The 13795-nt window shown below is 37.0% G+C and overlaps 1 protein-coding gene across 1 annotated transcript; it reads right to left on the bottom strand.

The window, feature by feature from the left end:
* Positions 1-309: 309 nt before the first annotated feature.
* Positions 310-12498, bottom strand: si:rp71-46j2.7 (sorting nexin-25). The gene is made up of 17 exons (XM_067457601.1): positions 12296-12498; positions 11780-12086; positions 11144-11255; positions 10614-10827; positions 9495-9637; positions 6998-7157; positions 6844-6899; positions 6542-6735; positions 6347-6454; positions 6129-6254; positions 5931-6038; positions 5672-5830; positions 1518-2124; positions 1352-1415; positions 1074-1249; positions 858-946; positions 310-744 (listed from the first exon to the last, which is right to left on the bottom strand). Exons 2-17 carry the CDS (start codon positions 11954-11956, stop codon positions 652-654), a joined length of 2586 nt encoding a protein of 861 aa, XP_067313702.1. The 5' UTR covers positions 11957-12086; positions 12296-12498; the 3' UTR covers positions 310-651.
* Between the last annotated feature and the right edge of the window lie 1297 nt (positions 12499-13795).

The following is a 13795-nucleotide window of genomic DNA, read 5'->3' as shown; positions in this document are numbered from 1 at the left end:
TAGTCTTTCATAGAAAAGTAAGAAAACCCTCTGAACACGCGCAGTTGTAGCGGGCTAACAGTTACGTCATGGTTTTGACAGTAGGTACAGGTACAGATTAGCAAACATTTAATATTGCAACGTGCAGTCGAATGTGTGACAAAATAGTACCCTTTATATTTTTGGGTTTTTATTACAATTTAATATGGTGCAATAAATTAAACGACTAGCAGTTAGTAGTAAAATAACTATTTATTGGCAATTTTAATATTCATATACATTCCTCACAGACCCTGTACGTCTTGTTGTAAAATCATAATCAGAAGCACATTGACTTGATGATTTTATTGATTTTGATTTTGTTGATTTTGAGTAATGTGTGCTGTTTTAAAAATAGAAAAACAGTTCTTCACAGTGCACAATTTTAAGGAACAAAACAAAAAGTTAACTTAAGATATTGTAATATTATTGAAGTGGACCATAAATCACAGTAGCTAAAGTAAACCGGGGTTAACATTTTTGCTGAATGTTATTTTTTAGCTGAATTTTGCTGCTCATGACCTCACTGAGGTGTATCAGAATGCATCTTTAAAGAATATCCATATAACATTTTAAATAATGCACATTTAAAAACTATGTAAAATTACTAAAATAATAAAATACATGTTTCTTTTATGAAACACAGTCCTTCACAGTCAGATTAGCTATTGAACAGAAAGCAGGTTCTCCAGGCAGGAACTCCCTTAGGACATAGGAAAGCAGCCTCTACAGACACACAGAAAGAATATAAATGTGAATTTGGTTAACCTCTGAATACATTTCAAAATTAACTTTAACTAAGAAAGATGAATAATAATAATCATAGCTCGAGATCTTACATAAACCAGTTTCTTGTTCTCCTCAGTGTCCTGGAAAATCTTAAACACCGTTTCCACATCAGTCTTCTTGAGGATTAGAAATTTTGAATCTAAAACCACCACGACAATTACAAAAATGAAGGAATCATTTAAAGTGTGTGTGTGTGTGTGGTGTTGGGGGGGGTGTACTGATGTATTTTTATACATCTCAGGTACTGATGCAAATCTTGTACGTACATTTTGAATTTATAAGCTGCAAAGCCCTTTCCTTGGTCTCTTTCTTCTCCTCACTGTCACATGGCGGCTGTTGGGGCACGTTTCCATTTGGCCATATCTTCTCCCGGAAAGTATCAATGTAGGTTGCAAGCTGATCTTCGGTAGGATGCATCCTTTTTAAAAAGTTGTTTATTTTCCTGCATGGGACGAAAGCTTAAGTTCATCTTCACATCTACCGCTAAACAAATCTACAGCTAAACAAATTTGGTATTTGAATAACTTTGCTATTAGATACTTACTTCTTTACCAAAGGCTGGACTGGTTTTAGAATGGCATCAACAATATTAATGAGGACTGAGTTACCTAAAAAGGTTAAGACACAAATAAAAAGGCAAAGAAAATCAGTTTTTAGTTTCAGTTCTTGGCCATCATAAAAGCCAAACAGAACAAGGAGTTACATCATACCAGTTATTTCCTTCAGTAAATCAAACATGGCTTTGGTGGCCTCAACCTGCTCCCAATTGCTCTGGGCTTCCTTTTTCTGAGCCGAAGGCTGATTTGTCATCTCATCCTTGAACTGTCCAGTTTTCTCTTTTACTTTGAACTTTTGTGATCCATTTGACTTTTTGTGGGTTAATTTTTCTTTTTTGTTTGTTTTGCCGCCAGTCTGGGCAATTTTAAAGCCATCACCTGAGATAGACAAAGCCTGTAAGTCTTCACCATGGCTCACGACGGAGCTTGAGATATCACTGGAGTGTACTGTGGGAATTACTAATTTTGACCTATTAACAAAGATATCTAAGCTCTCAGCTAGACTCTCAGGAAGCACATCAAAACCCAAACCAGGATCAGAGATCTGATTGGTGTCTTGTATATCTGGTTTTCTGTTTCTTAAGGGGTCAGTCTCTTCATGAGGGGTACAAAACTGTATGTTTGTAGCCAATGGCCCTTCCATAATGCCCCCCTTTAGCTCTTCAACTGAGTCAATGCAGGCTGGCTGTGCTGTCGGTCCAGCATGATCTGTTGAGGCTCCTGCTTCATCAAGTTTACCCTCTTCTCTGCAGTTACTGCACTGGGAAAAAAAACATAGTAACAGTAAATGACCTAAATCACCAGAGGGTGGCAGTATTCTCAATAATTTACACTCTACTCTGATAATTGAAGATAAAGGTACTGTTTAGGTGTACTGTAACTATAGATATTTGTACAAGATATTAAATCTTGAAGTATGTGTTGATCCAATATATAGAATATTGATATAAGTTTGAGGTTAAGACTGTTCAATGTTTTTGAAAGAAGTATCATATGCTTAAGGCACAGTATGTAAGTTTTGCCGCTAGAGGTCGCTTATTCAAAACAATCGTAGCTTGATGACAGCGTGAATGAGTGTGGAATCATGGGAGTTGGGGTCTTGACTCTTCACCTCCACAGCCGTTGTAAAGGAATACATTTGAGTGGTTTGAAAGTTATGTTATAATGTGCATTCTCTTAGTGGCTGGTATGAGAGGCTTTTGCACTTTGCAGTAATCTAGACTAGTGCTTAGATTGGGGCAGTTTTCACCGTTACACAGTACTGGCACATCTACATTTTACTCTTAACCCTTAAAGACAGAGACAGCCGTCCGCAGCTAAAAAAAACCCTGATTGTTCTAAAATATTTAATAACTTAACATAAGTTAAACCTAATTGAACCGCTAATCCAATCTATATGCTGTAAACTGCACCGTAAAGAGTAGAATCTCCGCTTTCCGTAGGTATAACATTTCTCCCGATTGATCATTCAGAGGCTCGGTATTCAGCGTGGATGAGTCATAAAAATATGCAGCACACGTGGGTTGGTCCCCTGAGCCAAACAGAAATGATTTTTATCATTATCAATATCCTCAACACATCTCAAAAAAGTTGGGACATGGCCATGTTTACTACTGTGTGGTATCCCCTCTTCTTTTTAAAACTGACTGCAAACGTCTAGGGACTGAGGACACAAGTTGCTCAAGTTTAGGAATAGGAATGTTGTCCAATTCTTGTCTAATACAGGCTTCTAGTTGCTCAACTGTCTTAGTTCTTCTTTGTCGCATCTTCCTCTTTATGATGTGCCAAATATTTTCTACAGGATCTTGATGCAGTATGTCCACTTGCATTGTCATGTTGAAAAATGCAAGATCTTCCCTGAAAGAGACACCATCTGGATGGGAGCATATGTTGTTCTAGAACTTGGATATACCTTTCAGCATTTATGGTGCCTTTCCAGATATATTTAAACTGCCCATGCCACATGCACTCATGTAATCCCATACCATCACAGATGCAGGCTTCTGAACTGAGCGTTGTCCTTGTCCTCTTTAGTCTGGATAACATGGCATCTCAGTTTTCCAAAAAAAAAAAAAAAACTTTAAATTTTGATTCGTCTGACCACAGAAAAGTTTTCCACTTTGCCAGTCCATTTTAAATGGGCCTTGGCCCAGAGAAAACACCTAAGTTTAGATATGACTTCTTTTTTGGCCTATAGATTTTTAGCCGGGTAATTAGTTTAGCTCTCATGAAATCCAAAATGAGCCAATATTTGGCATTTGACATTTCAAAATGTTTTATTTTCAACATTAGATATGTTATCTATATTCTATTGTGAATAAAATATAAGTTTATGAGATTTGTAAATTATTGCATTCCTTTTTTATGCACAATTTGTACAGTGTCCCAACTTTTTGGAATTAGGTTTGTATATAATCAGTTAAGGGATTAGATATTTCACTAAAGATGTATATTACACCTGTTGCATGTTGTAGCTATAGTTTCTAACTGTGTTGCTATGTTTCATAAAAAAATGCTATAGATTAAAAAAGAAAAAAAAATTGGCCTGCATGGTAATGAGGAGCTGTCTATGGTCTTGCTTTGTACATAAACCCTTATTGTAACAGATGCTATAGTTACACAATTACAAGAACTATATGTTAGTTTAAGGCTGAGTACAAGTTAGAAAGAGTACAAGGACCTTCTTGAATTATTGAATAAACAATCCACCATAACCACGCCCCCCACATAGATAGATTAAACCCAGAGAAATCAAGCGTTGGGGATCATTTATATGCACATTCCCAACATTTGCATCTGTCCAAACATGTTCATTGTCAGGCGGAACTGACTAAGCCGAATCATCAAACGACACTTGAGGATAGCAAAAATGGTAGCTCGGACACATTATGATCCAGGCTGTGCAGGAGACGTGAGGACTTTTCATATGTCAGCAGTCATGGTTAAGGTTTATTATAATCAGACACCACAACAAATCGTTCGTTTGTTCGCCCATTTCAAGCAAGCTTCGCTCAGCGTCTTAAACTGAAGAAAGGGGCAACTGTATTCCTGCAAGCAGTAAGTAGTTATTTATCAACTTATTGACTAGTTGTTTAAACAATTTCTGATTAAACTGAAAGTTTCTTAGAGGGACCGCATTGTCTAGATGACGCAAGATGCTAGTACAGTAAAAATAGGAAACACCAAGTCCCATACAAAACTAAATAGTGTGTCTAATGACAAAGGTTAATATTATTTTGCATTACAAAATACAACCATAGATACGTTGCTTACAGATCATTCACTCGATCCTTATAGCAAACGTCACCTTTTCCACCATATAAGTTAAACAATAAGTCATTTAAACAAGGCTATTAATTTTGTAAAAATATAAGTTATACATTTATATTTTTGAGAACTGAAGTATGATGTTTTTGCATGCTTGTATTAAGAGTACATCACAGTCACTGCGAAGCCTACATTGTGACTAACGTTATATAAATATGCAATATCGTTGACGAAAAAAGTCTAAAATGTAGACTGAATGACACTTTAAGCAGAACACCTCAAATGGAGACTTCTTAGATGCAGCTTACTTGTTTTCTGGTGTTTTCAGATCATCTGTGCGCGAGAGCTTGTTCTTGTGCATATGGTTGCCATTTTGGACATGTTTAGGTAAAACACCGGATGTATTCTTTTCACGGAAAACCTCTGTTTGGGGGACTTAAATGACTGAAATCTGGCAACCGCACAAACGAGTGCCCTTTCTCGTGCGCCGATGATCTGAAAACACCAATAAACAAGTAGGCTGCATTTTATCAATCTCCATTTGAGATGTTCTGCTTAAAGTGTCATTCAGTCGGTCTGTGTTCTGTCAGGACGGTCAGGACTCACGAGCCGCTTCGCTAAACAGCTGAACTGCTGTGAGCTGCTGAAATAAGCCAATCCGAGCAGAGCTCAACATTAATATTCATGACTCTTCCAAATAAGGCAAAAACAGAGCATTACATCCTAGGGACGATATATAGGGTTGTAAATGGACCTGTAAAACTGTATCTGGACCATTTTTGCCCTTAAATAAGCCACATACCCTCTATGTAGATATCAGAGAACAATTAACATATTGTTTCAACTCATTCTAGAGCACCGTTAACCATTGTTGGAAATATTTGGGATAGTGTAAGCTGAATTTTCAGCATCATTACTTCAGTCTTCAGTGTCACATGATCATTCAGATTCATATATATTCCATTCTAATATATGACCCCAAACTTTTTAAATGCATCATCAGATTGTTTTAAAGCTATTGACCTAAAATCTGTTCTTACCTCTTCCTCTTCTTGGCTAGGAGTGAGGAAGCTTGCAAGTCCATTCAGAAGACTCCAAACACCTCCCTCATATGCATTATCACTCCACAGCTGTGCAAAAGGGCCCAAGAACTTAAATACAGACTGAGTGTGACCAAGTTTTGCATCAGAAACCAGCTCCTGGAGAGAAATTAGGGGGAAACATTTCCAGGTATTTATTACTGGCATTCAACTGCAAACTCCCTCTTAGATTCTAGATGGTGTGTGTGACTGCCGTTACCTGTAAAAAGTGCTCAAAAGCTGATCGAACTTCCTCTGCGTATGCTTCATCAAGTTCTTTTTTTGTGTTCTCTAATATTGCAGATATAGAGGGTAAAGTGGAAGTATCCTTTCAAAAAAGAAAAAATAGTCAAATATTAAATGACTATAATAGCATAGAACCGATGCTTTGAAGATTCCTCTCCATTTCTTCTCTCACCTGCCAGAGGCTATGAAAATCAAGTATATCTGACTGGGTCTTTTTCACATCCCAGTGGAGATTCTCAGGGTTATTTCTCTCCTCCAGGTGAACCGTGAAACACAGCTCTTCATCTTCTTTTTGAACCTAAGACAGTGTTTTTTCGTAATTATTATTAAAATATTCAACACTTTAGATTGCACATTGTTTAGCTTTCTTTGTTTTAAAATATGCCTTACATTTTTAACATGGACTGCCCAGTTTCCCACCCGCCACATCTCATAGGAAAGCTTAAATTCCATCATATCCTCTTGGACAATTGTTTGGTAAACATCAGTTTCACTGTCCTTTTAAAAGAAAGCACAGGCAGCATCAGTCGCACCGAAAATTTTGTAAATCAATTTAATATTAACATTTGATGGTATATTTCATACATTATCAGAGTCCAAGCCGCTTTTAAAGGAGCCCTCTCTGCTGCTTGCACCATCATCTTCAATAACAGCAGATCTACGTGCTGATAAAGCCCTCTGTAAAAGCACTTGATCCTTATTCTTATATTTTTTCTTGTAGGCTTTCTTTGGATTGACCTTATTAACCAATTTAGAAATCTGTTCTTTGATTCTATTGACTGCTTAGAAAAAAGAGAAAAGAAATTCAATTACACTTTATTACATTATTTATGCACACATACTGCTCATAAATCAAATGACTGAGATGAAAGCGAAAGATGCATCACCCTTCTTCTTTCCTTTTATGTCTTCAGTCCGACCGTCCTCTGCTTCATCTGTCAGTCTGTGGAATTTCAATCCACAAGTTTAAGAACAGAGTGATGCCCCCAAATGAAATTGATATGATAAATATTCTTAGACTTTTTTTTTTAGATGACTTACCTTCCTGCTTCTTCACTTCCCACAGAGGATGTTGTGCCTTCCACATCCGAGTTTACCAGGTCTCCTATTGAGCTTTTAGGGGTTACTCTATCCAACTGCAAAACCACCATCTGATTCAGGTTGTCTGGATTACAGAGGCATGTCACAAGCACATCGAGTGCTAGACATGGACAGCAGGAGTAACAAAGAATCACTTTATTAGTAGAAAATACACAATACAATTAGTACAGCACAAAATGAACATTGTGTGGGGTCAGTATACACTCTTGGAAAAAAAGGTACTAAGCTGTCACTGAGGCAGTACCCTGAGGTAATAAAAGGTACTATTTAAACTAAAACTAAGGTACTATGAACCATTTAGGGGTAAATAAGGTACAAAGATGTACCTTTTCATTTTTGTACTGCCCCAGTGACAGCTTTTTACCTTTTTTTTAAAGTGTAAGATTGATTTCCATGAAAATCAAGAATCCTGAAAATATGTATTACAATTGGCACTAAATCTGAATATTAGAATGATTTCTAACAGATTGTGACACTGAAGACTGGAGTAATGATGTTGAAAATTTAGCTTTGCATCATTAGTAAATTTCATTATTTAATTTTAGTTATTTTAAATTGTTATAATAGTTTACTGTATTTTTGATCAAATAAATACTGCCTTGGTGTGAGACCCATTTCAAAAACATTAAAAGGTTTTTGTGAAAGACAATTTAGAGGCTCCAACAATCAAATATTTGTGTAAACAAACGCTGTATTGGTTAAAGGGGTGGTTCCGTGGTGTTTTTCCAGGCTTGGTTGTGTTCATGGGGCGCAGTATAACATGTCTTAATACTTTTTTCTTTTTTAAACGTATTTTTCTTATATTTTACCTTTATTCCACACCGCTGTCTCCACTGTCCTTTGAACGGCTCGTTTGCTTCCGTTCTATGAAGCCCATCCCTCCAAAAAACGCAATGTCTTAGATTGGTTAAATGGCCAAATGTAGCTTTATGTATTTTTATTAGCTGATGTGCCAAGCACAGGTTGTCTGGAAATGCCACACCCCTTACCATTACGGGCAGAAGTCACATCTGCGGTGTAAATAACAGACTGTAAAAGGTAAATAATGGCGTCAATATTGCCATAACAATTTGAACCCGAATCAGACCCAAATAGCGGAATGAAGATCAAGCAGAACCTCTGCACGCAAGGCTTTTAATGGACGTTAGTGAATGGTAAGCATTTTCGTATTTCAAGTATTTTTGTAGTGTCACTGTCACTGCTGTTAGTTATCTTTTCATATTCTGGTTAAAGTTTTACTGTATCTGAATACACTAATAACAGAAACGTCAAAAATACATAAATAAATAAACAATGTTTGCGGGTGTGATTACATAGAAGTTTGTTGGTGTTTGTAGCCAGTTGTTTGAGAAGTATGAAACAAATTAGTTAGCTGCCTAGCGTAGCCCGCGTTGGTCTTGATGCAACCAAAACACACACAGAAACTACACATGTAAAATACATGTACGTACTTATAGGTTTAGGCCCATAAACAGCAGCTTTTGCCTTTAATGTGGGAACTGCTTCATCTTTTAGTATGAGCCTTTGAGCAAATCCAGTATTGAACTCTTGAAGATTCTTAAAGCTGTCTTCCATGAAATGTGCAGCACAGATGGCTAAATTTGCATTTTAATCAGCAGGAACTGAATAAAACACAAATTGTAACCATTGCTCCCGAAGTCCAGCGTCCAGCGTAATGACTGCGCCGTGGCCTCGCCTACTTTGTTATGTGTTTGCGGGTCATTCATGATTCGGATCGCCAATGTCACGTGGTTTCAGTAGTTTGGCAGTTTGTTACGCGATCCAAATCATGAATCAAAATGCCGATTCATGACCGTTTGAATCTTTATTTGAGGTTTGAAAACAAATGCGGAAGAGAAGACAATGCTGAATTAAGTTGTAGTTTTTGTTATTTTCAATGCTTCAAGAGAATCTAATTAACTAACTGATGTCACATATGGACTACTTTGATGATGTTTTTATTCCCTTTCTGGACATGGACAGTATAGTGTGCATATACTTGTATACGCTCCCAGACTAAATATAAAATATCTTAAATTGAGTTCCGAAGATGAACGGGTCTTACGGGTGTGGAACGACATTAGGGTGAGTCATTAATGACATAAATTTCATTTTTGGGTGAACCAACCCTTTAAAATATGATATTGGAGGCAGTTAGACGAAAAAACACTGTTGTCATAACTATTGAGAAAAAGATAAAAGATTAGTTTCTTTCGATCCCCTACGTATTTACACATAAAAATGTGGATGAACAAGTCTGTAGAAGTAGTGAAGACATGTTGAGACAATCCTTGATGCAATGAATAAAAAAGTAATGTTTGTTTCAGATTGTCCTAGACCAAATAATTACTGCTACAAAAGTTAGCTGTTACCAGATAGCTGATTGGAATGTTCTGATAATTAGAAAGTATTTAGCACAAAGGTAAGTAGGACTAACCTTTGGTAGCTACAATCTCAGTTAGAACACACTGGTAGAGAGTTGCTTTCCAGAGAGACTCAGGGAAAAGATTTCGCACCAGAGCTTGAGAGAAAGTTCTGAGAACTGCCATTTCCTCTGACCTTGAACTGAACACTGGGGAACTGAAACAGAAACAGGTTGGTTTTTATTTTAATAGCTGTATTCCTGGAAATGCATCAGGTCATTACTCATAGTTTTGAATGTAAAGTTGATCAGTTTTGGCAGAAATGAATTGCTTTTAAAACATAAGCAATAGAATCATAAGACCGAGTTCTGCTTATGGCCTCTAAAAAGGATTAAAGGAACATTCCACTGTTTTTAGAAATAGGGTTTATTCAACTTCTTTCCTACATTTAGATATGTGGGCAAATGCATTTTTGTCTCAGTGCTTGCATTGTTTGTTTGGCAGGGTTGCCACTAGCTTAGCTTAGCATAATGAATGGAATCCTATTTTGCCAGCTAGCATGTCCCGAGTAAAAATGATCCAAAAACAAACGGCACCAAATGACTTCTTGTGGCCTGAATATTCACAACGAGTACAAATAGCGATGCAGATTAAGACTAGGTGATTTCCTATGTAGATATTGACTTGGGACTATATTAGGGGGAAGCACAGGCGAAGCACTGCTACTTTATATCTCTGCGCCTAAAGTAGCAGTGCTTCGCCTGTGCTTCCCCATAATATAGTCCCAAGTCATTATCTGCCTAGGAAATCACCTAGTCTTTAATCTGCATCGCTATTTGTACGCTTTGTGAATATGCAGGCCACAAGAAGTAATTAGGCAGGTGTTTTTGTTTTTTGATCACTTTTACTTGGGACATGCTAGCTGGCAACATAGGATTCTATTCATTATGCTAAGCTAAGCTAGCGGCGACCCTGCCAAACTAAAACAATACATGTACTGAGACAAAAATGCATTTGCCTACATATCTAAATGTAGGAAAGAAGTTGAATAAGCCCTATTTCTAAAAACGGTGGCGTGTTCCTTTAAGTATAAAATAGAAAATGAAGGAAGTTCACAAAATCATAACAATACAGTGGTGTCACTCACACCAGAATATTATGCAGTATATCAGGCTAAAGAAAACCATGCTTACCCGTCTGACTGTTTTGCATTATGCAGGTGGTTAGTAAAGATCCTAATACAACCCACACTGGTAGTAGATAGATCAATGTTCATGGCCTTGCAAATAATTTTCTCCACAACTAAATTATACTCCGTCTCTAGTGCCCTATAAAGGGGCTGACTGTTGTCAAGTTCTGGGGCAGTGTACCATGGCTTGACCAAGTGAGTATAGGCACTTTTAAACACTACAAAAGAAAAACAAAATGTAATCATGACATGCACAACTGCAGTGATCTCACTTTAATGCCATATATGCTTTTATCACTTTTAAATTAAAAATATTTTTTAGCTTTAAAAATTACATTTTCTAAAAGAGAGGGCACATGATCCTATAAGAATGTTAACATATTTTCTGATCCTGCATTTCTGGTGTCATCTTTAGAACAAATATCAAAATTTGTCATGGCTCAAGAAAAAAAAAAACTGATCTCCGATTCATTAATCTCCAGACATGCTAGATAGGCATAATGAGGGTGAAGCTTGTGGAAAAACATGATTTACCAAGGAGGAGTGACTTCTTTACATTTGGATATTGCCCTGCATGAGACACAATTTGTCCAGTTCCGGTGGTATCAATCTCATCAATGGCACCAACACTGCGATCTTTCTTCGACTAAAACAGGAGGATTAAGGTGCAAGGGATTAAACTGGTGATATCATACAGAATACAGAAATGAGGTCAGGAAGAGCTTTGGGTTATCCTTTTGCTTTCTGGAAGACCCTACAAACAGAATTAAGTAGCAAAAAGTGACCTGGACGTGAGAACCGGAATAAGTAATCAAAGCGTTTAATCATTCTGAGCCGAGTGACGATATGCCGCATGTTCTTCTCACAGGTCTGCCTAAAAGTTGACTTTATTGTTATTTATCCATTTACAATAACCATTACAGATGTCTTCTATCACACTGCTTGTCCAGCTTGTTCCAAAGTAGCCAAGCTGGTTTTTGGAACATGATATCTCAAACAGCTGATGACCACCGTAGAAAACATGTTTTAAAACACGTACCAAAAGTTAGATTTTCCAGCAGGACAATTCAATCACTCCATACACATGTTCAAAGTAATAATAACAATAATGACAGAACGATTCTTAATATTCTCACATCATAGCCTACTCATACAGGAAGGCAATGTTACCTCTCGTGCCGTTTCCTCAAGTGTATCCGTCTGGGTGCTTGCTTCACGGTCTTGTTTTTCGAAAGGAAGGTTTAAAAAGCATAAAATACAAAAGAAAGCTTGTGTCCATATTTGTCCAACCTCGGAGAAGTAAACCAGTACAAATATAATGGCGAGAAAGCATCGCCAAGTGTACATTTTTAAAAATGTCCAGGTTCAGAAAGAAATACCTTCACATTAGCGTTCTTCATTCGTCATTTTAAACGCAACACCATCCTTTCCTTCCGCTTTCATTTAGACAGAAAAGACTCAAACCGCATAGGCTAGCCTACCGGAAAATAAGGCAAGTGGTTATGGTATGAGGAACTTGCGGTGCACCTGAAGATGTCGTTGCTAGTATTTTGCACTCCCTGCCTAAAAAACTTTTCTGCTAAATCTTTTTTAATCTGTTCTCTATATGCAATAAATGGTAGGCTACAGTACAATTTATGAACGAATCAGGTGTCGAAACACCGTTTACTGTGAAGGCTAGCTTACTCTAGTTCTCCAATAATGTCCAGCTGCAGCACCACAGTTTCAGAATTGCAGCCACAGAAAAGGAAGTGCGGTGGGACGCCCCCAAGTGGTGGCCATGAACTCTGGCTAACCCTAGTATGATTTTGCAGCGGGTAGGCTACTATTAATTTGAATACTAAATGTAAATTCAATTTAGTTTATGAAGTGAAATAAAAAATGCAACACCCACTGCAGCCGCCCACAAAACACAGATTGTAGATTGATTGACGCCACCAGAGTAGCTGTTTCAGCTGCCCTTTGGCAGATTTGCAATTTTGTGTCCGAGTTCTGAAGAGCGTCAAATGCATCTACAGCGTGTTTCTGCAACGGAGAGTAGCCAGCCAATCACATATATAGTTGTTGATCTCTCGAACGCGCGCAGAATCTCACCACTAAAAACAGCACTTTTTTATTCAGTTCATGCGGCACGCGAAACCTCTTATTAACAAACAAAGTAAAGACACAAATAAGTAAGATTTATTGTTGACAACATTTTTATAACGGAGCTTTGTGAAATCGCGATGAACTGACAAGCAACCCCATTTTAGTGTTCGTAGATCTGGGCTCACGTTCGAGGCTACAGTTATTCATTAAATAAAACAATTGTTCGACGGCCAATTGCATGCTGCAAAGTTTCGGAATTGACATCTAAATATGAATGCAACTTGCACGAGACAGAAATATCCCCGAGACCCAAAATAAAGGTTTTGCCTTTATAGAGAACAAGCGATTTTCTCTGAAAACATAGGTCTGCATAAGTCTATTCTTATGAATATATTATTAAACATTACATATTGTCCCAAAACACATGCAAATTAGATATAGATGCATTGCCTATGGAAATGGCATTTATGTTTACATATTGCATAAAATCGTATATCAAATTATTCTGTAGGCTACCTTTCATAACATTGAGAATCATCTTTATACAAAGTTTGGATAAAAAAAAAACTTGAAGCATAAAAATTGATTGGTGAATGAAAAAAAAAATCCCATTGTTTGTCTATTAATTTTAACAATAAAGTGTTTCTGGTAGAGGATATATATCATAGGGCCTATAGCAAAGGGATAAAAAAAAAAGAATAATACATTTGTGTTTTATGCTCCAAACAATAATGACTGGGGAAAAATATTTTTATTTTATATTTTATATATTTTATATATTCTAAATTCACAAAACAAAACAAAAATCTGGTTCTCAGGAAGATTACATGTTAAAACGCATTCAAGCAATTTGTAGCATAATATTTTTGAAATTCCAATTATTGATAAATTACTCCTCATTGTAGCCTGGTAGAGCCGTTGCTTATCTGCACTTTACTAGAGCACCCTCAGTAAATTCAGAAGCACCTTCAGTGAAATGATTCTGGAACCAGGCCTGTATGTATGCCATACAGTAGTGACTTATAGGGAAGTAATGTATGTTATAAGTTAACTTTTCCTCAGTAAAAAATGTTCAGTGTTGAATTACGGTATCAGCGC

Source organism: Pseudorasbora parva, chromosome 11, assembly GCF_024679245.1.
Source record: "Pseudorasbora parva isolate DD20220531a chromosome 11, ASM2467924v1, whole genome shotgun sequence".
Taxonomy (NCBI): Eukaryota; Metazoa; Chordata; class Actinopteri; order Cypriniformes; family Gobionidae; genus Pseudorasbora; species Pseudorasbora parva.
Note: the sequence above shows the minus strand (reverse complement) of the source record. Positions and strands in the feature narration are given on the sequence as shown.

What these genes read in the sequence shown, in the direction of transcription:
- si:rp71-46j2.7 (XM_067457601.1), bottom strand. Translation starts at nt 11,956, where the DNA reads ATGTACACTTGGCGATGCTTTCTCGCCATTATATTTGTACTGGTTTAC. An exon ending in AAAGAAGTCACTCCTCCTTG is followed by an intron (nt 10,828 to 11,143) that starts GTAAATCATGTT and finishes TTTCTTTTGTAG; the next exon opens with TGTTTAAAAGTGCCTATACT. An exon ending in TTTACTGAAGGAAATAACTG is followed by an intron (nt 1,416 to 1,517) that starts GTATGATGTAAC and finishes TAACCTTTTTAG; the next exon opens with GTAACTCAGTCCTCATTAAT.